Source organism: Herpailurus yagouaroundi, unplaced genomic scaffold, assembly GCF_014898765.1.
Source record: "Herpailurus yagouaroundi ecotype Mexico unplaced genomic scaffold, PumYag 184, whole genome shotgun sequence".
Classification (NCBI taxonomy): domain Eukaryota; kingdom Metazoa; phylum Chordata; class Mammalia; order Carnivora; family Felidae; genus Herpailurus; species Herpailurus yagouaroundi.
This window is the reverse complement of record NW_024412415.1, coordinates 39,993,550-40,021,079: the sequence shown is the minus strand read 5'-3', so window position 1 is coordinate 40,021,079 and position 27,530 is coordinate 39,993,550. Positions and strand designations below refer to the sequence as shown.

The 27,530-nt window shown below is 37.7% G+C and overlaps 1 protein-coding gene across 4 annotated transcripts in view; it reads left to right on the top strand.

Moving 5' to 3' along the window:
- The window catches only part of HMG20A (high mobility group 20A), a 68,731-nt gene that overhangs the window by 18,043 nt on the left and 23,158 nt on the right, over positions 1–27,530 (top strand). For 2 of the 4 annotated variants that reach the window (XM_040493334.1, XM_040493337.1), the window contains one exon: positions 23,908–24,000. In XM_040493334.1, coding sequence (XP_040349268.1) covers positions 23,912–24,000 — 89 coding nt within the window. In that variant the 5' untranslated portion in view covers positions 23,908–23,911. Of the gene's footprint in view, positions 1–10,767; positions 10,856–20,255; positions 20,293–23,907; positions 24,001–27,530 lie in introns of those variants that run through there. The other 2 variants (XM_040493336.1, XM_040493335.1) reach the window with 2 other exon arrangements.

The window sequence follows — 27,530 nt, the reverse complement described above, 5'->3', positions numbered from 1 at the left end:
GCTCTACATTCTGCTCTTTGTCTTTCAAGGAAATCACATCACCCAAAACTTATAACCTACTTTACTACAATAGTGCTGCCATGTTTTGGGAGCCTAGAAGGCAGATTGAAATTTAACTGGCATCATGGGATCTCAGTTGGTTTAACAGCTTCTCCTACCTTACTTGGCAGTGCATGTATAATAATATTGAATGGCATTCACTGTCAAGAGATTTTGGAGTTGATAGTAATAGAAATGTATTGCAGGAAAGAACATAGATACTGTGGTTAAAAGGTTATGGGAGAGAGGCACCTAGGTGACTCAGTTGGTTAAGCATCCGACTCTTGATTTCAGGTCAGGTCATGATCTCACAGTTCATGGGTTCAAGCCCTGTGTTGGGCTGTGCGCTGACAGCACAGAGCCTGCTTGGGATTCTCTCTCTGCCTCTCCCCTGCTTACACACAGTCTCTCCCTCTCCCTCAAAAATAAATAAACTTAAATAAACAGTTATGGGAGAGACTAGAAATTAGTCTGGTAAATTGTTAATTTGAAGAGCTAATTTAAACATGTGTTTAAATATGTATGATACTGTGGAAAATAATCTCCCAGTTCAAAAATTAAGAGTAAACTCCATCATAAATAGAACTAAAGGTATATATGAAGCATTAAATCTTATGATACTCATTTATTTTATCTTTTCATAATTGTGTTTCTTTCATGGACATAAGCTATTTGATATAGTTTATTGTTCTTTTATTTACTAAGAAGGTCAAGGCTGAACTTTTTACTGAGTATTTACCAGCTCCATGTAACAGTCTTATTGGCAAACCAGATGCATCTTACACCCTAGAGGGTAAATTTGTGAGATATTACCTGTGAGTACAAATAGAGGGTACTAAAGATGTGATTTCAGTGTAGGGAAGATATAGTTGTTTTTAATGTTGTTTTAATTTAAACTTTTTGTGTTCTATTTCATATAAACACTTCAAGGTTCCTTCTCCTGATCTCAAAACTGGCTTAAGGTGATCATTCGCTATTACGGAGCCAAATGTTATTGCTTATTCTAATGATAAAATAATGTATTCGTATTGTAAAAAATTTGAAATTTAAACACTCAAAACAAACATAACTTTTACACTTACAGAGAAATTTAAAAAGAAAATAGTAAAAAAAAAAAACACTTGAAGACCGTGGGTAGCCTCTTGAATAATTTTAAACAAGGCATGATATGCATGATTAGACTTGTATTCTAGAATGATCACTGGCAGCTGTATGGAAACAGATTGGTGGCAGGAAGGACAGGTAGGAGGCTGTTGGTGTACTCAGGCCAAGAAAACTAAAGGCTTTAACTGGGGCATAATAACAGGAACACAGAAGAGAGGACAGAATCAGCTGGGCTTGGTAAGAGATTCAGTGTGGTGGGAAGAGCAGGGGAAATGGCTGAAAAGGACTCCGGGTTTTTTGCTTTAGTGACAGAGTGGAGTACTCTCAACTGACATGGAGAACATGGGGGCTGGAATAGATTTGGGGGAAAAGATGATGGATTCAGTTTTATAGCTGTTAAGTGTAAATTGCCTATAGCACATGAAAGGAAGATCCCTGATAACAGAGTTTAAGTGCCAAGCGTTAGATGAATAAAAAGTCAATACCTCCAGAGGAGTTCAGAAAAGTCTGAGAGTTGGATGTCAAATGCTAAACTCACTTGGCTATCCTAGCACATTTAGTTTTCTCCTTTGTAAATCAGTGCATCATTGAGCAGTGTGCAGTTTAAGCGTTCAGTTCATTGTTGCTGATGAGAATCTTTACTTGTGTGTAGGATTTCCTTGGTTCAGTCTGATAGACGACCTTCACTGTCTTCAGGCATTTAATCCATCCATATTTCTGTGCCAGATCCATAAAAACATCAGTTTCATGGCACCTTTGGTCTTGGAGAGCACAGCCATGCAAGATTTTTTCTCTCAGATTCCAGTAAAGCATTATTGGCGCACCTGGGTGGCTCAGTCGGTTGGGCGTCCCAACTTTGGCTCAAGTCATGATCTCGGAGTTTGTGGATTCAAGCCCTGCGTCGGGCTCTGTGCTGACAGCTTGGTGCCTGGAGCCTGCTTCGGATTCTGTGTCTCCCTCTTTCTCTGCCCCTCCTCCACTCATGCTCTGTCTCTCTCTCTCATTCTCTCTCTCTCTCTCTCTCTCTCTCTCTCTCTCAAAAATAAATAAACATTAAAACATTTAAAAAACAAATAATAAAGCATTACTGTTGGTAGATTTTCCTTCTTGTTCTTACTTTATATTCTGCCTCAAAACTTCCCCAGAGTCATGAAATGAATATATTTTATTTTGCATAATTCATGTTGCAGATGATCTGTAGATAATCTTAAATCTGTCTTGATTAGTCTGTGAAATAAAGGACAAAATGGTAAGACTATGAGATTGTAGCTGTATAAAAGGGCAATCACAGATATGAAATGATAATACAAGCAAACTTTTAGTGTTGACTTTTTAATTTTTTTAATGCAGTTCCTTTTTTTGGTTTTTAATGTTTATATATTTTGAGAGAGAGAGTGCACACACAAGCTGGGTAAAGGCAGAGAGACAGGGGGAGAGAGAGAATCCCAAGCAGACTCTGCACAGTCAGCGCAGAACCCAACACAGGGCTCGAACCCACAAACTGTGAGACCATGACCTGAGCCGAAACCAAGGGTCACATGCTCAACTGGCTGAGCTACCCAGGTGCCCTGTGTTTGGCTTTTTGAACAGAATGCCTGAGTACTACCAGAACATACGTTATCTTGAGTGTGAAAAAATCTCATTCTTGTTTTATATTTATCTCCTGAACTTTATAGACTTTTAATGTAGAGACATTAAAATACACAATGCTTCAATTGGCTCTTTGAGGTTAGAGAAACACTTTTATGTTTGTTCATGAAGTCTGCTCTGATTCATCGCTTTAGACATAACCAGTGCTTTCTATATATTCGTCCTTATTTGGTATGTACTGGCCAAAATAATCACCCCTGACTTGACCTATTTTTTATCTAAGAAATACACTTCTCATCGTCCCTGCCTAAACATTTGGTGGTAGACATTCTCCAAATCCAAGTGAGTTAGGTATCTTTCATAAGGAACTGTGGTATTCTAATGTGTTAATCATTGAGAGATGTTCCTTCCTGCTCTCATAAGCATACAGATGTGACCAGCTATATACTGTAAATTTTGACCTACATTTAAAATTCATATTTTGATTAAAGATCTACAAGCTAGTAATCAACTCAGGTTGAAGCTTAACTTTAGAATACTTTGGTTGAAAGAGTAGAGTTCAACAGAGATGCTGAGAAAGCAAATGAAAGAAATATGGACTAATAAAAATACAGAATTCTAGAATTTTTAGAGCTGAAAGGAATCTCAGCAGGCATCAGAGAGTATTGGGATAACTGAAGGAATATGATTTAGAAGAGGGAGCAAGAACACTTGTTCTATTTTTCCCCAAAGGAGTAGAATGAGAACCCAAGGGCAGGAGCTCCTTAGGAATAGATTTGGAGTTCATCATGAAGAAAATCCTAATGGTCAGAGCCTTTCAGACATTCTCAAGAGAAGCATTCAGGTTGGGACCTGAACCTTGGATGTGTAGTTAGACCTGATGATCTTTGTGGGAACTGTCAGTCCTGGAATTCTTACCTAAACGAATGCTTCCTTTTTTTCTTCTAACTTTAAAACAGTAAAGTGCACAAATGTTAAATGAACAAGTCAACAAATCTGTACATATATAGGCACCAGTGAATATTTCCAGCACTTCAGAAGGCTCTCCTGTCCGTACCCTCTTTCCCTCTACCCTAGATAACCGCTATGCTGATTTGTGCCCCAAAGAGTAATTTTATCTGTACTTGAACATCACATAAATGGATTCACAGAATATTTGCTCTCTGGGTCCGGTTTCTTTTGACATCCTTTTGTCTGTGAGGTTCATGTATGTTGCATGTAGCAGTAGTTCAATCTGTGCAGATGTTGTGCCGATCTCGTTGTGGAAATATACCATAATGTATCCTTGCCACTGTTGATGGAAATGGGTTGGTTCCATTTTGAGCCTGTTTTTAATAATGGGGCTATTATTAAATATATGCACATTCTTAAATGTATGTGCATAAATGTATGCACATTCTTATACATGTCTTTTGATGAACATTAGTACTCCTTTCTCTAGAATATATTACTAGGAATGAAATTGCTGGTTCATAGGATAGGTTAATTTTAGCAGTTACTGCCAGTTTTCCAGAGTGATTGTGCACATTTAAATTCCCACCTGCAACATAGGAGAATTTCATTTCCTCCTCATGCTTATCAACACTGTGTATTGTCAGTCTTTTATTTTAGCCATTTTGGTGAATAAGCTGTAGTGTTTCTTTTTCTACGGTTATTGATCATTTAGATGGGCTCTTTTATGAAGTACTTGCTTTATTTTGTATCCCCTTTTTTAAAAAATGGATCATTTCTCTTCACCTTACTGATTTGTAGGAGTTCTTTATACATTCTGAATATGAGTCTTTAGGGGATGTACATGTTACAAATATTATTTCTGTCTGTGGCTTACTTTTTTACTTTTAATATGATCTTTGCTGAACAGATGTTCTTAATTTTGGTGAACTCCAGTTTATCATTTTTCTCTTCTCTGGTGAGTGCCTTTTGCTTCCTCTTTAAAAAGTTTTTGCCTAGGGGCGCCTGAGTGGCTCAGTTGATTAAGTGGTTAAATGTCCGACTTCGGTTCAGGTCATGGGTTCATGGGTTCAACCCCCACATCGGGCTGTGTGCTGACAGCTCAGAGCCTGGAGCCTGCTTCAGATTCTGTGTCTCCCTCTCTCTCTCTGCCCCTCCCCCACTCATGTTCTGTCTCTCTCTGTCTCTCAAAAATAAATAAACGTTAAACAAAAAAAAAATTTTAAATAAATAAAAATAAAGTCTTTGCCTAGCCCAAGATTATGAAGACATTTTGACCAATAATTCTTAAATTCTGATACTAAGGTAGATAATGGTAAACTTTCATTGGTTCACACATCAAAACAAACAAAAAAAAAAGAAATGCATAGAATTGTTTTATTTTCTCCCATAATTTAATTCTTTTTTTAAAAAAGTTTTCTTTATTTATTTTTGTGAGAGAGAGACAGAGAGTGAGTGGGGGAGGGGTGGGGGGGGGAGAGAGAGAATCCCAAGCAGGCTCTACGCTGTCAGCACGGAGCCCGATGTGGGGCTCGAACTCACACTGTGAGATCATGACCTGAGCTGAAACTAAGAGTCAGACTCAGCTGACTGAGCCACCCAGGCGCCCCTCCCATAACCTAATTCTTAAACTTTCAGCATTAGCTGTGAATAAGTAGATAATTATGATACCAAATCTGAAATTTACTATCAGGATAGACTTAGTTACTGCTTTGGTAACAACACCACTATGGAATCTCAGTGGCTTTTTTCCTCACTCATGCTACTTGTCCAAAGTGGGTTAACAGGGCTACACTATTGTTGGTCAGTTAGGCAAGGATGATGACAGAAACTCCATTGAAATATATGAGTTGACTCTCTCAGTTCCATGGTGTCATCTTACTCTATTCCTGAAAGGAGAACTAAAAATATTTGTAAATAGCTATAATGACTGTCACAGTTAATTTGGTTATATTACTTATCCTCTGTGTGAATCAGTTTGTTCACTATAAAACAGGCTAATGGTAGTATCTGCCTCATATGGTAGTTGTGAGGATTAAATGGGATAATACATGTAAAACCCTTAGAATAGTGCTGTTACTTAGTAAATAATACAAATGCTTGCCACTATTACTGCTATCATTATTAGGCTCTTACCGTGTGATAGATACCATACTACTTGCTTTACATGGATTAATTCTTCAAATAACTTCTGTAGTAGGCACTATTATTATCCTCATTTATAGGTGAAAGAACAGGTTCAGAGATACTAACTTGCCCAATTTCCATAGCTAAAAAATAAAAGATGGGATCTGAATCCAGACAGTCTGATAGTAGAGCCTTCAGTATTAACCATGACTCACTTCCAGATAGCAAATAAATACTAACAGAAGAATTCAGAAATGCATACTGTGCTTAAAGAACTTTGTTTATGTACATGTATGTTCATGGTTATGATTTTTCTTTTTTTTTTTTATTTTAGAGAAAGAGCATGAAAGCAGGGGAGAGGGGTAGAGGGAGAGGGGGAGAGAGAGAGAGAGAGAGAGAGAGAGAGAGAGAGAGAGAGAGGATGTTGAGCAGGCTCCATGCCCAGTGCAGAACCCAACACGAGACTTGGTTGCACAACCCTGGGATCATGACCTGAGCTGAAATCAAGAGTCGGGGGCGCCTGGGTGGCAGTTGGTTGAGTGTCCAACTTCGGCTCAGGTCATGATCTCATAGCTCGTGAGTTCAAGCCCCGCAACGGGCTCTGTGCTGACGTTTCAGAGCCTGAAGCCTGCTTCAGATTCTGTGTCTCCCTCTCTCTCTGCCCTACCCCTGCTTGTGCCCTGTCTCTCAAAAGTGAATAAATGTTAAAAAATAAAAAAAAAAAAAAAAAATGAAATCAAGAGTTGGATGCCCAACTGACTGGGCCACCCAGGTGCCCCCATGGTTATGGTTTGATTTTGTAATGTATGTAAATTATTATAAATTTATGTACATTATAAGTTATAGAATTATATTTATAATATATATTTATATGAATTTATTATATAAAGAAATAAATATTGGATTTTTAATATATCCCTATAGAATTGTTTTTAGTTCTGTCACTTAGTTTAATGTATTCTTTCATGGTGTTCAGTCATGGTGTGGCACCTAAACAAATTTAGAATTGATTTTGTCCTTCATTAGCAGATGAAGAAACTTGGGCCAGATCAGTTTAATGGTCCCAGAAGACACAGCTAGTTGGTGGCATGGCCTGAACTCAGAACCAGACTCCCTGACTCTGCAGCTCTTTCTGTTGCCTCAGGTTGCCCTGCTAAGTAGTTCATACAGCACATAATTCTTTCTCAAAAATTTGAAGTCCTTCGGTTCCGCCACTAAAATTGTGAGTGAATTTGTTGTAGAATTTCCTCATAGTTCACATTGGTACATCTTGATTTTAAGTTACCAATTTTTTCTTTTAAATATGCTAATGTTACTAAACACCCAGAGCCAAATTAGATATTTCAAGAGACTTTGTAATAAGAATAAATGCCTCCAGAGAAGATGCTTCTGTGGAAAAACAGTGTAATGATGAGCTTTTTCATCTAACCAGATTTGGAGTCAAATTTCTGAAGGGAAAGAAATGACAGTGGAATTGGAGACGGAGTAAATATATTCTGTTTGAAGTATATCTGAAGATATATTAGCAAGAAGTAAAATGATAACTTATTTATAAAAAGCTTGTTACTTTTTCTACCAGTGACATAAGAATATACATTTATCAACCTCAGATGTATTGTAATGTTCAGAATTAAACCTTTTAGGGAGATGCCAAGCCATATTAAACTCATGGTCATGGATTGTTTTCCCATAATTAAATGAGATTTTTGTATGATAATTGCAGTGTGTTGTCATGTAATTTTATCTGGAAAATTAACAGAGTATAAATTGAGTAAACCATACACTTCTAGACAATAGCAGGATTTGTCATTATATTGCTGTATGGTAGAGAAGAAAGAGGAAGTCACAACACTTCTTTTTCTCAGTATCAAAATCTCTCTGTTATCTCTCAGGAAAGCAAACCTAATCTGTGCTATGTGGTATTGCACTCATAAGGAAATATATTACTATTTTAAGAGTACAAGATGCTTTCCCCTGGTCTCCTGTAGTGTCAAACATTCATGTGTTAAGATAAACAGTTTCATAAAATTGAATGCAGAATTTAAATGAATTTTTTAATATAAAACACAAAGTTCATAAACTATACCCTCATACGTTTCCTGCTAGACATATTTACTCTTCTCTGCCCTGTAGGGCTAATTCTGATTTGAGAAAGAGAGAAAATGAATATATCACTAGAAATTCTCTCTAAGACTCCTTTCAGCAGTAAGCTGTCAACTCCTCTAATGGTGTATTTTTCTGGAGAGGGGGGTGGAGAGAATCTGGTCAAAGAGAATTTTAGCTTTATGTGTAGTCAAATGTTAGAAAAGAAAGTGTATTCATATATTGTGTGTCAGATTAAAATTTAAGTTTAAAAAGCCTGTGATTCTTGGGGGTGCCTGGGTGGCTCAGTCGGTCAAGCAACCGACTTCATTTTGGCTCGGGTCCTGATCCCAGGGTCGTGGAATTGAGCCCTGCATTGGGCTCAACACTGAGCGTGGAGCCTGCTTAAGATTCTTTCTCTCTCTCCCTCTGTCTCTTAAAAAAAGAAAAAAGTCTAGGATTCTTGATGGCATTTCCTCTTTTTAAAGTAACGTAACCATCAGGGCGCCTGTGTGGCCAGCTTCTGCTCAGGTCATGATCTCACAGTCGAGCCCTGCATCAAGCTCTCTGCTGTCAGCACAGAGCCTGCCTCACATCCTCTGCCCCCGTTCTCTCTGCCCCTCCCTCCTCTCAAAAATAAAATAAACATTAAAAAAATTTTATTTAATCATTAAAGAAAATAAAGTAACATGACCATATTACTGGATGTTGGAAAGTTAAAACAAAGTAGAAAGTAATTATTCATAATTCTACCACCCTAACGTAATTACTTTGAGTATTTTGGTTTCCTTACAATCTATTTCTTTTGTATCTGGTCTTCTAATATAATTATAGGCTGTATAATACTTTCTCATAAATATTTCGTTGACAACTTTGTAACATGATTAGCAAAATAGCTTTCACATTCTTTTTTGGTTTGCAGAGCACATAAAGAAATATTGATCCCCACAGTAACTTTTTTTTTTTTTTTTTTTAGTGTGTATTTATCTTTGAGACAGAGCTTGAGCAGGGCAGGGTCAGAGAGAGAGGAAGACAGGGTATCAGAAGCAGGTTCTGCATTAACAGCAGAGAGCACAGAGAGCCCAATGCAGAGCTCGAACCCATGAACCATGAGACCATGATGTGAGCTGAAGTGGGGCGCTAACATACTGAGCCACCCAGGCACCCCTAATATAATTATAGTCTGTATAGTATACTTTCTCGTAAATATTTCGTTGAAAACTTTGTAACGTGATTAGCAAAAATAGCTTTCACGTTCTTTTATGGTTTGCAGAGCACGTAAAGAAATATTTATTTGTCCTTTACAACATCTTTTTGAGTTAAGTAGGGAAGGTATCAGCCCCATTTTACATATGAAAGTATTGAAAGCAGATAATCATATAATGCCTCTACTTGGTTGCATAGTGGATTTCTGTTCTTGACAGAAGTAATTTGCACTAACACAAGGAAGTAGATGTATTTAATGCAGAAGGAAGAGCAAAATAAATCGTTGTATACATTCTTACTCCCTGGGACCTAGTCCTGCCTTACTGGACAAGTGAGTCTCGCAACAGCAGTAGGCAACTCTGGAAATACAGATTTTGTCATATTTTAGTAAATACACTAAACACAAGAATCTTTGAGGTGATTTAATTAGTCTGGTTACTCTTCAGTTAGAGTTACAACTAAAGTGGTGTTAAACCTGTTTTTCTGTTACCTGAAAACAATGGAAACAAAATCATAAGCTTATAATAACCAGGAAGGTAACATCCATCCACTTGGTCTGAATTGCTTGGGTAGAGTGAGAGCCTAGAGGCCCTATGAAGGGCAGGCCTTATCATGTTGGGTAGGTTACTTAAGGGAAAAATGTTCCTAGGAAACTGGACTTGTAGAGCATGATATATGTCAAATTTGAATTGGGTAGCCATTTGATTTACTGAAGCCCTGAGCATTGTGACAATTTAGGATTTACAAGCAAAATATAGAGGGGCACTTGGGTGGGTGGCTCAGTCAGTTTAACATCTGACTTAAGCTCAGGCCACGATCTCATGGTTTGTGAGTTTGAGCTCCGCGTCAGACTCTGTGCTGACAGCTCAGAGCCTGGAGCCTGCTTCAGATTCTGTGTCTCCCCCTATGCCTGTCTGTCTGTCTCTCTGTCTGTCTCTCTGTCTCTCTCTCTCTCTCTCTCTCTCTCTAAAAAATCAATAAACATTTAAAAAAAATTTTAATAAATTTAAAAAATAAAAGCAAAATATATAAATATAATTCTGAGTTTTAAATATTCTCCATTTTAAACTGTTATATTAAGTACATTGCAATTGTGTCTTATTTGTTTTGTGAGGACAACTGAATTTCATTTTACTGTTCACAGTAGTGAAGACAATATATTACTGCTGGGCCTCCCTGCATCTAAAGTGTTTTTGGTATTTTGTCTTCAACTTTTGGCTGAAGAAAAATTCCCTACTGCCCAAAGCTCTGTTTTTCTTTTAGGAATTCTCCCTAAGAAGAGAATTTTTTGTAAGTGAGTTGATTAAAATGAAGAATGCTTTCTTTGATGGAGTCTCTTTCCTTTTATTACACTATCGTTTTTATAAACAGTTCAATTTTCCTTCTCAAAACATGCCATCTTCTAGTATTCATTGGCTTTGAAAGGGTAAAAGATTTGGGAGTTATTGCTTGTAATAGAAAGGAACATTCTTTCCTTCTCTTCTTCACAGTGTTGTTTCACAGCTGCAGGTTTCAGCTGAAGAGAACAGTGTAAAATGTAAGAAAATAGAGGAGCACTGTTCCTTGAACCAGTAAGGACCCTTACCCTAGAACTGTTAACCAGGAAGTTTTTGTTTGGGTCAAAATACTAGGGACCTTTGTTTCTTCTGCTTTCTCATATTTTGCCTTCCTCAGATTCTAGGCTTGAATCATTTTGTTTTAGAGCAAGAAAGGAATCCTATCTACCTCCTTGATAACGAAAGTGGATTCCAAACATGTGAGTACTCTGTTCTTAGTGTTCCTTCTCAGGCATTCACTCAGCTGGTATTTTCTGTTTCCTTCAGATCTCAGATGTGATTTGTGAATTTATTATGATAATTAACAGTTATCTTAGCTCTTCACTCCATCTGTTCATCTGTATCTCTTCCCTATTTTTCTCATACATTTAAATAAATAAATAAATAAATAAATATCATTATACACATCAGCTACAACCTTTACTTTTTTTTTTTTTTACTGTTTGTCCATCTGTCCCCCACTACATCATGAACTATAAAAGGACAAGAATTTCCTGTCAAATCTCATTTAGCACTGTGTCTTCAATGCATGTCATAGTTACATATAATCAGCTGTGAAAAGCAGTATTTTTCAGCTTTAAAACTCATTTCAAACTCATTGAAAACTCATTTCCCCTCTTGATAAACATAAAATTCCTCTATTCTAATATACCCTCCATGAGAATCACCCAGAAGTAAGTGAAAAAATATACAAATGTAGCTTCACCAAACAAGAACATTAACTTTCTGTACTTTGTGTACTTAATTGCTTTGGTTTTCCAAATGTAAATTAGATTATAACATTGTGTATCATTGAAAATGCCTTTTTGTATACCTATGGCCTCCCAGAGGGAGTATGCCCTTTATGGCATTCCCCTTCCCCACCAACCTCCCCCCCCCCCCCCCCCCCCCCCCTCATGCACACCCACTTTTTACTGTTTCATAGTACCCTGGTGTCCCAGGAAATTGTTTGGCAAAGCACTCTACACAGAGTAATGCCAAGTTTTATGGGGTTACTTTAACTCTTAGTTCCGGTGCTAGGCCAGAAGTTGTCCTACTTGGGCAGTTATCTCCTTGTTTACGAATATAAAAGCAGTGGTTAGGTAGTCTGTGTAGGAAGGGCCACTTGGGACCCGCAGTCACCATGAAAAAGCCAGATAGGTGGACCGTGAACTCAAAAGGCAACACCCTGCTTGTAAAATGACAAATTTTGCTTTGGAAGAGGTGTTTATTTTCCCTGTGTCGCTGCTGTGCTTTACACCAATAATGCAAAACATTGTTTCGAGATGTTTGGGGTTTTCTTTCTCTTCACAACACATTTTGTGTCCTAATGGTAACAATTCTCCATCAAGGTTCCATTGAGGGGAAACAGTTCGTGTACAGTAATCAAACTGTCTAGAAGGAAATCTAAACAGTGCTCAGTTTCTTTTGATGATCTAATACTTCCATATTTTTAAAAGAAAATACCTGACTCAAAAGTTTGTAAAACTTTCACTTCCAAAAATCATAAAGAAGGAAGATTTATGTTTGTTTCTAATTCTCTGGCCTCGTCTTCCCACTTCTCACTGTTTTGAAAACAGTATCCCTAGACCAAGGACAATAAGACTATAAAATTCTATAAAGCAATTCTACGTACCACTTGACACTAAGCACAATCTTGGTCACACGGTAAAGGTGCTCAACAAATGCTTGTTGTTGAAATATAAACTCTACAAGCATTTGCATTAAATGAGGCTGGATTATTTCTTTGGTGGCCCCCAAAAACACCATACGATATTTAACTTCACAAAAACTACAAGTAGTGTATTGTCAGTATAGCCCGCCCTTTATCATTAAACAAGTTACGAGTCTGCAGTTGAAATATATGCAGGCCACAACTTATAGATTTTATTCCTAATTTCTTTTCAGTTATTTTGAACTGAGAAATTGGTTCTACCTCCAAAAATACGTCAAGAATCTAACCACTTCTCACCACCTCCACTACTACCACTGTGAGCCAAGCCATCATCTTTCAGATGGATTATTGCAGTAGATTTCCAAATGAACTCCTTACTTCCACCCTTGACCCTCTCCACTCTTCATTCTGTTCTCAAAACAGCAGCCAGAGTGATCCTATAAAAACGTTAGACCCCATGTCTACGTGAGGTTTACTCAAACCCTCTAGTGGCTTCTCTGACTAAAAAGCAAGTCCTTACCATGACTTACAAATCCCTCTGGAGTCTGGTACCCAGTCAGCTCTGGATCTCACCTACTGTTTTTGTCCCTATGTCAATCTACCACATTTGCCTCCTTCAGTCACTTTCCATTGTACTAGTTGTTCCTCCTGCCTGGACCACTCTGTGCTCACATACATGCATAGCTCTCTGCTTCATCTCCTTCGGGTCTCAGTAAACTCTTTACTGGCCTCTACTTAAAATTCCAAGCACCTTCTTCCCTTGAACTCTTCCTGGCCTCTCTATGGGCTCTGTTTTTTTCTTAGTGCTTATCACTATGTGACATTATTCATTTTACTTTTTTTTTATCTTGTTTTTTGTCTGTCTTTCCCAGTATACTGTGAGATATGGGAGGGCAGGGATTTTTGCCTGTTTTGATCTGCACAGTATCACTAGTGCACAGAAAGTGCCTAGAATGTTAGATGCTCAATAAATATTTGTTGATGAATGAATCCATTTCCTTATTGTTTAATTCCTATACTACCCTAACAACATTTTTAAAAATTACTAATATTTATAGTTATAGGAGCCTAGGCTCTAGATTTTAGAAATAGAAAGCCATATTTTCTGCCCACCCCTGCCTAACCCCCAGCCAGACATACACCTCCTTATACCCTTCTCTTGAAGTAACCCTAAGCCTTATATGTATACTCTAATTATCTCCCCCGTACTAACTACCTCACCCCACCCAAAAGTAAGTACTTATCTTTTTCCCTCTCATCTACCATATCAAAACCTACAGTGAAAGAGTTCTTAGCTGAATTACACTTAACTGAACCCCAGTTAACTGCCTGTTGGGATTAGCCAGTGTTCTTATTCGCTCTGTAAAACATATTGATTAATGCCTACAGCCTACTGACTGCTCTTAGCTTAATGTTCATGGCTGGTAGACAATTCTCTTTGTGCTATCACGAACTCCGGTTAAAGAACTTGCATATCAAAATCAGTTTTATTTATTCCTAAACATGTTAATAGGACTATCTTCTTATAAATTATGTAATTATAATACATTAAATATGTAATATGGTAATTTTTAATTCATAAACTTTATATTTTATAGTGGTTTTAGGTTCACAACAAAATCTAGCAGAAAGTACTAGCAGAAAGTACTAAGAATTCCCATATATTCCCTGTCCTCACACATGCCACAACCTCTTCCATTATCAGCATCCCCAACCAGAGTCGTCCATTTGTTACAGTCAGTGAGCTTACATTGACATAATCATCACCCAAAATCCTAGTTTACATAGGGTTCACCCTTGGTGTTGTACCTTCTATGGGATTTAACAAACATATGATATATATCCACTGTTGTAGTATTGTACAGAATAGTTCACTGCCCTAAAAATCCTTTGTGTTCTGCCTGTTCACCCCTGCCTCCCCTCTAATCCTGGCAATCACTTATCTTTTTACTATGTGCACAGTTTTGCCTTATCTGGATGTCATATGGTTGGAATCAGAGTATATAGCCTTTTCAGATTGACTTCTTTCACTTGGTAATATGCATTTAAGTTTTTACTCCATATCTTTTCATGGCTTGATAACGCATTTGTTTTTAGCACTGAATAATAGTCCATTATCTGGATGTGCCACAGTTTATCAGCTTGCCTACTGAAAGACATCATGGTTGTGTCCAAATTTTGATGTGATGAATAAAACTGCTATAAACATTCATGTGCAGGTTTTTAGTGAACGTAGGTTTTTAGTTCCTTTGAGTAAATACCAAGGAATGCAATTGCTGGTAAGGAAAGTGAATAGTTTTGGGGCACCTGGGTGACTCAGTTAAGTGGCTGACTCTTGATTTCAGCCTATGTCATGATCTCACAGTTCGTGGTATCGAGCCCCATGTCACGCTCTGAGCTGGGCATAGAGCCTGCTTAAGAATCTCTCTGTCCCTCTCCCTGTACCCCTTCCCTATTCATGATATCTCTCTCTCTCTCTCTTTCTCTCTCTCTCTTAAAAAAAAAAAAGGAAAAAAGAAAAAAGAATATGACACACCAAATGGTCTTCCATAGTGGCTGACCCATTTTGTGTTCATTCCCACCAGCAATGAATAGAGTTCCTGTTCTAAATCCACATCAGCATTTGGTGTTGTCACTGTTTTGGATTTTTTTTTTATTTTTTTTTTTTAATGTTCATTTATTTTTTGAGAGAGAGACAGAACACAAACAAGGGAGGGGCAGCACAGAACCTGAAGCAGGCTCCGTGCTCTGAGCTGTCAGTGCAGAACCCAATGCCCAGCTCTAACTCACAAACCGCCAAGATCATGACTTGAGCTGAAGTTGGATGCTTAACAGACTGAGCTACCCAGGTGCCCCTGGGTTGGATTTTTAATAGCCATTGTAATCATTTTAATAGCTATATAGTTGTATCTCGTTTTAATTTTCAGTTTCTTAATGACGTGATATTGAACATCTTTTAGTATGCATACTTGCCATCTGTATATCTTCTTTGATGAGGAGTCTGTTCAAGTCTTCTGCCCATTTTTAAAATGAATTGTTTATTTCTTACTGTTAAGATTTACGAGTTCTTTGTGTATTTTTGGTAAAAGTTTTTTTATCAAATGTGTCTTCTGCATATACTTTCTCCAAATCTGTGGCTTGTCTCCTCATTCTTTTGACATTGTCCTTTTCAGAGGAACAGTTTTTCATTATAATGAAGTCCAGCTTATAAGTTCTTTCTTTCATGGATCATGCCTTTGTTGTTTTGTCTAAAAAGTCATTGCCATACCCAAAATCATCTAGATTTTCTCTATGTTATCCTGTAGGAATGTTGTAGTTCTGTGCTTTACATTTAGATTTCTGATCTATTTTTGAGTTACTTTTTGTGAAGGGTGTAAGGTCTGTGTCTAGATTCTTTTTTTTTTTAATGTTTATTTACTTTTGAGAGAGAGACAGAATGAGAGCAGAGGTGGGGGTGGGGGGCAGGCAGAGAGGGAGACAGAATCCAAAGCAGGCTCCATCCTCTGAGCTGTCAGCACAGATCCAACGTGGGGCTCAAACCCACAAACTGCGAGATCATGACCTGAGCCAAAGTTGGACACTTAACTGACTGAGCCACCCAGGCACCCCTCCAGCACCATTTGTTAAGAGACAGTCTGCTTTATTGTATTGCCTTTGCTTCTTTGTCAGAGATGGGTTGACTATTTTTATATGGGTTTATTTCTGGACTCTCTATTCTATTCCATTGATCTATTTGTCTTGTCTTTTACCAGTACCACACTATCTTGATTATTGTAACTTAATAGGAAATCTTGAAGTTAGGTACTGTTGGTCTCCCACCTTTGTTCTTCTCCTTCAGTATTGAGTTGGCTATTTTGGGTCTTGTGCCTCTCCATATAAACTTTAGAATCATTTTTTTTACATCCACAAAATAACTTGCTGGGATTTTTACTGAAATTGAGTTGAATCTATATATCAAGCTGAAAAGAACTGGCATCTTGACAATATTGAGTTTTCCTGTTCGTTAACATAGAATATTTCTCCACTTATTTATTACTTCTTTGACATCTTTCATCAGAGTTTTAGGGTTTTTCTCATATAGGCCTCATAGATCTTACCTAAGTACTTCATTTTGGGGAATGCTTATATAAATGGTAATGTGTTTTTAATTTCAAATCCTACTTGTTCATTGCTGATACATACTGCATTGTATTGCATGATGCAGTTAACGCCTATATATTAACCTAGTATCCTGCAGCCTTGCTATACTCGCTTATTAGTTTCAGGAGTTTTTGTCAATTCATTCAGATTTTCTACATATTCAATCATGTCATCTCTGAACAAAGAGTTATTTCTAACTTCCCAATCTATATGTCTTTCATTTGCTTTTCGTGACTTATTGCATTAGCTAGGACTTCCACTATAATGTTGGAAAGCTTTTGGGGTGGGGGCTGGACATCTTTGCTTCGTCCCTGATTTTGGAGGAGAAGCTTTATGTTTCTCACCGTGAATTTTGGTGTTAGCTGTAGGGTTTTTCAGGTGTTCTTTATCAAGTTGAAGAAGTCTCTTCTATTCCTAGTTTGCTGAGAATTTGTATCATGAATGGGTGTTAGATTTTATCAAATGCTTTTCCTGTATCTGATCATGTGATTCTTCTTTATCCTATGGATATAATGGATTACATTAATTAATTTTTGAATGTTGAACCTGCATTACATATCTATGATGAATTTCACTTGGTCATGGTGTATAATTCTTTTTATACATTGTTTGATTCACTTTGCTAATATTCTGCTGAGGATTTTTATATCTATGTTCATGAGAGCTATTGGTCTATATTTTTCTGTGTGTAATGTCTTTGTTTGGATATTAAAGTGATGCTAGCCACATAAAATGAATTAGAAAGTATTCTTTCTGCTTCTGTTCTCTGAAAGAGATTGTCAAAGATTGTTAATTTCTTCCTTAAATGTTTGGTAGAATTCACCAGTGAACCCATCTGTGTCTGCTTTCTGTTTTGGAAAGTTATTAACTATTGATTCAATTTATTTAATAGATAGTCCTAATCAGATTATCTGTTTCTTTGTGAGTTTTGGCAGATTGTATCTTTCAAAGAATTGGTTCATTTCATCTTTGTTATCACTTTATGCCCACAAAGTTGTCCATAGTATTCCTTTATTATCCTTTTAATGTCCATGAGATCTGTAGTCGTGTCCCCTCTTTCATTTCTTACAATAGTAATTTGTGTCATTCCTCTTTTATTCTTAGTTAGCCTGGCCAGAGGCTGATTGACCTTTTAAAAGAACCACCTTTTGGTTTTGCTGATTTTTCTTGATTGATTTCCTATTTTCAATCTTACTGATTTCTTTTTTTTTTTTAACATTTTAAAGTTTGTATATTTATTTCTTTTAAGAGAGAAAGAGAAAGAGCAGGGGAGGTGAAGAGAGAGAATCCCAAGCAGGCCCCATGCTGTCAGCATAGAGCCCAATGTAGGGCTTGATCCCATGAACCTTGAGATCATGACTTGAACCGAGATCAAAAGTTGGACATTCAACCAACTGAGCCACCCAGGCGCCCCTCAATTTTACTGATTTCTTCTCTAATTTTTATTATATCTTATCTTGTGCTTACTTCGAATTTAATGTGCTCTATGTTTTCCAGTTTCCTAAAGTAAAAGCTTAGATTATGGATTTTAACTCTTTTTTGTTTTCTAATGTATGCATTCAGTGCTGTAAATTTACTTTTAAGCACTGCTTTTGCTGCATCCCACAAATTTTCATAAACTGTATTTTCTTTTCTTTTTTTTTTTAATATTAATGTATTTATTTTGAGGGGCGCCTGGGTGGCGCAGTCGGTTAAGCGTCCGACTTCAGCCAGGTCACGATCTCGCGCTCCGTGAGTTCGAGCCCCGCATCGGGCTCTGGGCTGATGGCTCAGAGCCTGGAGCCTGTTTCCAATTCTGTGTCTCCCTCTCTCTCTGCCCCTCCCCCGTTCATGCTCTGTCTCTCTCTGTCCCAAAAATAAAATAAATGTTGAAAAAAAAATTTTTTTTAAAAAAAAAATTAATGTATTTATTTTGAGCAAGAACATGACAGGGGGAGGGGCAGAGAGAGAGGGAGAGAGAGAATCCCAAGCAGGCTCCGTGCTGTCAGCACAGAACCTGACATGGGGCTCTTTTCCACAAACTGTGAGATTATGACTTGAGCTGAAAGCAAGACTTGGACATTCAACTGACTGAGCCACTCAGGCACCCCCATAAATTATAATTTCATCTTTTTTTTAGTTGAAAGTATTTTTCAATTTCTCTTGGTTTCTTCTTTGACTCATGTGTTATTTATAAGTATGTTGTTTAATTTCCAAGTATTTTAGGATTTTCCAGCCTTCTTTCTGTTACTGATTTCTAGGTTAATTTCATTGTGGTCTGAAAGTAAACATTATATGAATTCTATTCTTTTAAATTTAAGATATGTTTTGGTATATCTTGGTGAATGTGCCATGTGAGCTTGAGAAAAATATGTAATCTGCTGTTGTTAGATGAAGTAGTCCTACAGATATCAATTGTATCCAATTGATATATGGTGCTGTTGAGTTCAACATTGTTCTTAATGATTTTCTGTCTTCTTAAATATCTATTTCTGTTACAGGCGTGTTAAAGTCTCTAGCTATAATTGTGGATTCATCTGTTTCTCCTTGCACTTCTATTAGTTTTTGCCTCACCTGTTTTGACCCTCTGTGGTTAGACATATAAATATTAAAGATTATTATGTCTTCTTTGATTGTCCCCTGTCATTATGTAATGCCCCTCTTTCTCCCTGATCACTTTCTTTGCTCTGAAATCTGCTCTGTCTGAAATTAATATAGCTACTCTCTCTTTCTTTTAATTGGTATCATATCATTTCCATTCCTTCTTCTCTGATCCTTCTCTTGCTCTCTATCACAGTTTTCTGGCTTTCTTTAGTGATATATTTGGATTTCTTTCTCTTTATTCTTTGTGCATCTATTTCTGGTTTTTGATTTATAATTACCATTAGGTTTGTATGTCACATCTTCTGCATATAGCAGTATATATTAAGTTGATGGTCACTTAAGTTTGAACCCAGTCTTTCCCCTTTCTCTCCCCCATGTTTTAGGTGTATGATACCGTATTTTACATTATTTTCTTTTGTGAATCCCTTGATTGACTTCTACAGATACTTATTTTTACTACCTTTGTATTTCCTACTTTTATTTCTCTTACTTATAGTCTTTCCTTTCCACTCAAAGATTCCCCTTTAACATTTGTTGTAGGGCTGGTTTAATGGTCATTATCCTTTAGCTTTTGTCTAAGAAAGTCTTTATCATTCCCTACTATTGGGAATGATAACCTTGCTAAATAGTATATTCTTGGCTACAGATTTTTTCCTTTCAATACTTTGAATGTATCATGCCATTCCCTTCTGGCCTGCAAAGTTTCTACAGAAAAATCCACTTATAGCCTTATGGGGTTTTCCTTGTGTGTAACATTTCCCAGGAAAAGTCTTCTTTTCTCTTGCTGCTTTTAAAATTCTCTTTTAATCACTACTTTTTGACATTTTAATTACTGTGTGTGTTGGTGTAGACTTTCTAGGGTTGATTTTTGTTGGGGGAATTTCTCTGCCTTCTGGATCTGGATATCTGTTTCCTTACAGAAGTTTTCAGCTATTACTTCTTCAAATAAATTTTGTGCCCCTTGTTTTTCTCTTCTCCTGGGACCCCTATAATGTGAATGTTGTTATACTTGATGGAGTCACTGAGTTCCCTAAGTCTATTCTCATTTTGCATAATTTTTTTCTCACCTGCTCAGCTTGGTTACTTTCCATTACTCTGTCTCCCAGATCATTAATTCATTCCTCTGCTCTTTCTAGCCTGCTGTTTATTTCATCTAGTTAATTTTTAATTTCATTTATTGTGTTCGTCATCTCTGATTGGTTCTTTTTTATCTCTATTTTAAGGGTCTCACTGATGTTCTCCATTCTTTTCTCAAGTCCAGTGAGTATCTTTATGATCATTACTTTAAATTCTCTATCAGGGGGAGCCTAGGTGGCTCAGTCAGTCAAGCATCCAACTTCGGCTCAGTTCATGATCTCACCGTTCATGAGTTCGAGGCCGAGGCCGGCATCAGACTCTCTGCTGTCAGAACAGAGCCCACTTTGGATCCTCTATCCTCCTCTGTCTCTGCAACTTCCCCGCTTTCACGTGTGCTCTTTCTCTCTCAAAATTAAATAAATGTTTTTTTTTAAAAAGAGTGAATAGAGGTTTGTGTGGTTAGAGGTCAGTTGTAGAAGTAATTGAGAAAGCTGAAATGACAGGAAATAGTGGTCAGACACATTTGAATTTGAGGTTGGTTAGCCAAATGACATGATTTTGAAAAGAATTGAAAGTTTTATATAAGGGTTTAATGTGGACAAAGAAGACAGAATCCCACCTCTGAACTCTGAGGTATGTGATGGGAGGGAATGTTGTGCATCTCCATGAAAGAACTTAATGAAGTGGGATTAACATATGTAAAGTAAGGAAAGGTTGCTTGAAAAGAGCCAGCCCCAGAAAATCTAGGTATAAATTAGGCTTCCAGCACTGTCCAACACATTTGGAGTAATGTCTCATTGTTGAGATCATCCCTTTTGTTGGGAAGGGTTACTAGGAAAATCTTAGTTGAAAAACATTTCTTAAGCTCCACCTATATTGACCAAAGCAATGTTCTGAATATAGTTTGGCTCCCCATATTACTACAGGGAGAAAATGTGTTGATTGGCCAATAAATACCTAGTGGGCTTAAGATAATTATCATTATAATTTGTATAATTGTTATTAAAATATCTTAAATTGGCATCATGTTTTGTACATCCATTTTTTTCAGTGAGTGGTTAGTGTTAGAGGGAATTTTTGGATTTCGAAAGCTACAGTCTGGACCCTGGTTTAAACTATAAGCCTCAACGTAATACCATTTTTTTGAGGCCTCCTGGTAGAAGCCTTCACTTGGTACAGAACCGGTCTGCCAGGAAACATCTGCATGATATGCTTACTTATGTAAACTGCAGCAGAGAACCAGATTTGTATGTTGCTTTGTCTTTGTGCATATTTCTCTTCTTTTCCCTTCCAGAGTAGCATTCATTACATTTCTTAAGTGCTTCACATAGAATTTCAAAGTTCAGTTTGACCTCTGTACTGAGACATTATCAGACACAGATGCTACACTGAGAGGCTTTTTGGCAATCAATGGCTTAGTAGCCGTGATTCGGTTTGAATCACCCCCTCATGGACCATATGAAAGCAGAACCTTGCAGGATCCCAGCCATATTCTTGGGAATCATTTTCTTTTCCAACTTATTGGACTAGTTTAGAGGCTTTGGGATTTTCCTGGACTTTTTCCTCATTTCCTTCTTTTGTTGATCTTGGCCCCTTAACCTTCCACCCACTTTATTACTCATTTCTTAGGGACCTGACTACTCAGTAACACTAGAGAAAATATATCTGAAGCCATATGGGTTCAGTAAAACAAACTTAAGAAAAAGAAGCAAGACATTTGTGTTCTCTCAACTTCCTTTGTTTATATGATCTGTTTATATGTTGCTAAGGTTGTGTTGTCCAGCTGCCTCCCAATCTTGCTCCCAATACCTCAACAATGACTGAAGAGAACTGGGAAACACTTGAAGACAGTCATGTTGGCACAGAGAATGAAAAGAGTTCATTTGGCGCCACCACCCCCACCCCCCGCCAGATAATATATCACCTTTGAGGTTCAGTAAGAGATGCCAGGAACTTCAAATGCTGAATCTTAAAGTTATTGAAAGGCCATTTACTTTTAGGGAGACTTTAATAAGAAGCCAGCTAAATGGGTCCTTTTAAGGTTTGGGAGCGAATACCTATTTGAATGTTTTCCTGTGGTTTACAGTTAGACTGTATGGCATTTAATTGATTAGGGGTTTTTTTTGGTAAGATGAACATCAGTGTAAGGTGATGTTAGCAGCCCTTAAAGCCCAGGCTCTAATCTGGTCTGTGCATAATGTGAATTAAAATCAAATTAAAATGTAAATACACCTATGTCAGGATTATTCTAGAAAACATCTAGAATGGGATGTTGCAGTATTTGTCAGAACCCCTTGTAAATCCCCTTGTCTTGAAGGAATTGAGAAGGGTTAGCAAGCATCCTGGCACATGGAATAAACTCCTGATTGAGTCTGAAGTTTCTCTCTCTGCTTTCCATGCTCTACCCACTGCAGTGGGTATTAGTCATACAGAGATGCATTTTTTCACATTAAGCTATTTATGAAACCGGTCTGCTAAATAAAAATTTAGAAGCAAAAACAAGAAAATAAGAATAAGAAATAAGCCATCAGTGTCACCATTTTTGAAGTAAATTATTCTATCGAACATTTAGAATTTGGTGTCAGTGTCATCTGCATCTTCCTCTGGTTTCCCCCTCAGTGGGATGAATCCTAGCTCTGCTTGGGCTGCCCTGCTTTCCTCTTAATTGCAGTTTCACTAGGTCTCCTCAGCAGCAGCCCCTGAAATAACTGCTGAGGGAGCTCCTAAGCGAATTCTCATAATTTGCTTCTCAATTCTCCCCGTTTGATTGAAGCACTCTCTTTCTTGAGTGGTTTGCAGTTCCCCTTAAGTGGTTACTGTTTGGGGTCACTGTTGAATGTTTTGTTTGAGTATCACTTTCACGATGAATGGAAGGCTGCTGCTTTTGGCTCTATGGGGTGATACCACCATTGGTGGTAAGCCTTGGAAGAGAAAAATCTTTCTTTGTAGTGAGATACTAAGTGAAATTACTCTCTTTGTCACTTTGTCCTTTTATCCTTTCAGTCTGATAACCTTCAAGTTCTTGTAATTTATTTTGTTTTCTTCAATTAAGCTTAGTTGTTTCCTGTACCCAGGTGCATGCTATTTCCGTTGGTCGTCATGGTGATGTGGAACATATTTCTGACCTGGAAGTGAGGTTTCTTTACCTCTGCTCCACATCAGTATGCCTTCCAGCCTCCACTTCCTTTGCATTATTTCCTTTTGGAGGGCTCAGTTTGTTACCACTTAATCTAAGGATGATTCATCTGGGACTGAGACCCAGTAATGCTGTAATAACAATACCTTGCTTTATATAATAATACTCAAAGCACTTACCATCTTAGCCTTTCTCTGTTTATGAAGCTCTTTCAGTTTAATCCTTCACAATAACCCTGTGGGTCAAGTCAGCAATCGTGTATGTGTCTAAGATGGTGAAATAGTATCTCATAGAAGTTGAATAACTTGTTCAGGGTTGCTGAGTTACTCTGTGCTTCTGACTTACTCTGCTCAACAGTTTTTACAGTAAATGAAGAATACTTTTGAAGGTATTCTTAATGAACAAAAAGGAATTTCCAAACTCTGTCCCATTTATTAAAATCTAACGCTTTTTAGTCTAGTCGGTCAGTAAGACCAAAGTTAAGAACCCATTAACCAGTGTTTAAATTGACTTATGTGCAAATCAAGAAAATAAACATTTAGGTCCATTTCTATTCTGCTGCTGATGTGATAAATTTAAGGAAGGCTGGCTTATATTAATGGAACTTCAACTGGAAGTAATTAAGCCATTATAATTATTTTCTTATTGTCTCTTCCTTTCAGAGAGATGGAAACCTTGATGACGAGCTCTACCCTGCCACCCCTTTTTGCAGAGGAAGATGGCTCCAAGGAGAGTAATGACCTGGCCACAACTGGGTAAGCAGCTGCTCTGGGACACTGGGCCTCCACCAAGCTTTAAAACAAAGCTTCTGATAATGGATGAGGTGCTAAAGAGACTGTTTTATATCATAAAACCAGAAGTTATGTTTGTTAGGCTTCACAAAAGAGAGAGTGAGAGCCATTGTAAGCTGCTTTGTGATCTGCATTCAGCTGCCATTTGCCGTGTTCTGGTGCCTGTGAACTGGCACAGCAATATGTGGATCTTGGAAACATCAGTTCCTCCTGGTTAAGAGAATTACATAGCTACCATTAAGTAAATAACCTGCCACAGGGCTAGCTCTAAAAATCAAGTTCATTTTCTGTTTGAATTGCCACAGATATGAAAATAATTTTTCCCCCAGAGGTCTGATTTTTTTTTTTTTTTAAGATCAGATTTTTTTTAATATGGCTCTTTATTCAAGATGCCTAGGAGCTCTGACTTGACTGACTTCTCTTCCTTTCTTTCCCCCCATCTCCTTTCTTTGGTATTTTTGGGGCAGATGTATAAAGGAATATTAGAAAAGCACTAATAGCAATAGTCCCTCTTCCCTCGAAAATCTCTGTTCCACTTGAATTTTTATCTTTTCTATTTAGAAGTTATTTGCCACGGAAGAAATACATTCACTGATTGAAGTGCTAGCTAATCCCTGCGATGAATTATTTTAATATTCTTTAGAGCTCTTGAAAAATGGACTAGACTTTGTAATTATTCTGTTTCCTTACCTCACATATATTTCTTCATTAATATCTGCCTTCTGACCTTACTATTCAGATAAAGCTGTTCTCCAAGACTTTTCTAAAAGCTGCCTAGTTGTTAAATCCAATTCATTCAAGAAAAATTTTCTGAGTGTCTCCTATGTGCCAGACACTGTTCTAGGCACTGGATACTAAGCAATGAACAAAGCAGACAAAAATACCAATCCCCGTAGAGCTTAAATTCTACTGGGGACATCAGGGAGTAAACAGGATAATTAAGTAAAATACATACTATGTTGTTAAAAACTATGGATTAACAAAGCAGGGAAGAGGGTTGGGAAGGCTTTGGGGTGCAGTTTTAGATAAGATGGCCCAGAAATGCTTTCAAAGTGAATTGAATAAAGACCTGAAGGAAGCAAGGTAGCTAGCATGCAGTTATCTGGGGAAGATTATTCTAGGCAGAAGGAAAAGGAAGTGCAAAAACCCTGGGTTAGAAATGTTTTTACCTTTTAGAAATACCCAGGAAGCCAGTGTAGCTGGAGCAGAGTATATATACCAAGGGGAAGATAGTAGAGGACTACATCAGTGCTTTCTGAGTCAGAAAGTCTGAGTGAGGGCTAGAGATTTTACATGGTAGTATGTTCCCAGGCAATGTCAGTGCTGCTGGTATGAGGGCCTTACTTTTGAGTAGCAAGGACTAGACCATGTACAATCTTATAGGTCAGAGTAAGCACTTTTAACTGGCACTCTGAGAGAGGTGAGAAAGCATTGGAGGATTTTGAGCAGAATGATCTGATATTTATTTTTTAATAGGATCCCTGTGGCTGTTATATTGAGAATAGAGTGACGGGAGCAGGGGCTGAAGCAAGGAGACGAGTTAAGCTCCTGAAATAATTCAAGTGAGAGATGATGAGTTAAAGAACATCACTAGTGACAAGAGTATTTTTGTTGGAGTAGTAGGGGTGAGACCTCATTGGAGAGGGTTTCAGGGATAATGGGAATGGGGTTTGGTGCCATGTAGAATTTGACGTATATTTTGAAGATAAACCAAGTTAAGATTTGCTTGAAAAACCAGATGAGATGTGAGAAGGGAGAAAAAAGCAATCAAGGATAACTCCAAACTGTTGGCCTAAGCGACCGAAGGGATGACTTAGATGGGGAAAACTAAGCAGGAGATTTTAAATTTGAGATGCTTGTTAGATATCCAAGCAGAAATGTCAAATAGACAGCTTGATATAGGGCTTAGGGGCTAGGGGAGGTCTAGACTAGAAAAAGAAACACGGGAATCAGCGGCATATACCTGATATTTAAAACCAGAGACTGGCTGAGATCACTGAAGAAATGAGCACTATGTAGATAGAAAAGAGAAGAGATCTAATGCCTGAGCTCTGGGATACACTAGCATTTAAGCCAGGCAGAAGAGGAAAAGTCAACAAAGAACACTAAAGGGAATAGCTAAAAAGGTAGCAGAAAAACCAGAGGAGTGCCATGTCCTGGAGAACAAGTTAAAAAAAGTCATTTCAAGAGGAAGAGATCAACTGTGTTAAAAACTTTTGGAAGATCGGGTGAGATGAAGGCTGAGAAATGACGCGGAATTTAGCATGGAGGGCATTGGTGACTTTTGTAAGAGTTGTAAGTACACATGTCCTTTGGGTTACATTTAAGAGAGAATGAAAGAAGAGAAATTGAAGCCAATAGATATAAACAATTCTTTTCAGAGTACAGATCTTCCTCAGCTTACCATGGGGTTACCTCCAGATAAACCCATAGTAAATTGAAAATACCATTGGTCAGAAATGCACTTAATGCACCTAACCTACCGAACATCATAGCTTAGCCTAGCCTACCTTCAGCGTGCTCAGAACGCTTACATTAGCCTACGGTTAGGCAAAATCATCCAGCACAAAGCCTAAAGTGTTGAATATCTGTAGTTTGTTGAATATTGTACTGAAAGTGAAAACAACACTTGTATGGATACAGAATGGTCATAAGGGTATCAGTTATTTACTCTGGTGATTGCGAGGCTGACCAGGAGCTGAGGCTCACTGCAGCTGCCCAGCATTGTGAGAGAGGACCACGCAGCGTGTCACTAAACTAAAGAAAAGATCCAAATACAAAAGTCCAAGTGTGGTGTCTACTGAATCTATCTCACGTTCACACCATCGTCAAGTTGAAAAATCATAAATCAAACTGTCTTAAGTTGGGGATGGTCTCTGAATAATTCTGTAATGGAAAGGAGAAAAATGAAGTGGGATCCAGAGAGTGCTTTTTGTTTTGTTTCATTTTGTTTTAAGGTAACAAGGTAAGAGTAAAAAATGTCACATTTGCTTGCTGACTAGGCTGATCCAGTGGACAAGGAAGAATTGGTAATGCAGGAGAGGGCAGAATTGCTAAAAACCTGTCTTTGAGTAGGCTAAATGCTGTGGGGTCCATGGCACAAATGGAAGGGTTGTTGGCTTTAACTAAGTGTGTGCCAACTCATTTATAGGAACAAAAGAACCTTGTTTTGTTTTGTTTTGTTCCAAACTGTGTCCAGCTTGTCATCTCCAAGACATTTGATGCCTCTGACCACTCCCCTCTGGTTTCTGTTCATTTCAGTCAGGGATTCATAGGATTGATACATTTTCCCAAACCTAACTTTCATATTTTACTGAAATAAGAATGTACAAGAATTAGTAACTTAAAAGTTGATGGCACTGTTGGAACAAGAATGACAGTGAGTGAAAAAACAAGTTGCCAAAGCCATCCAAAGTGATTGAAACATCTGGAAAATAAAGCTACCAGGATCAAACTGGGTCTCTGATGGTGCCTCTTTTCAGAGAACATGATTG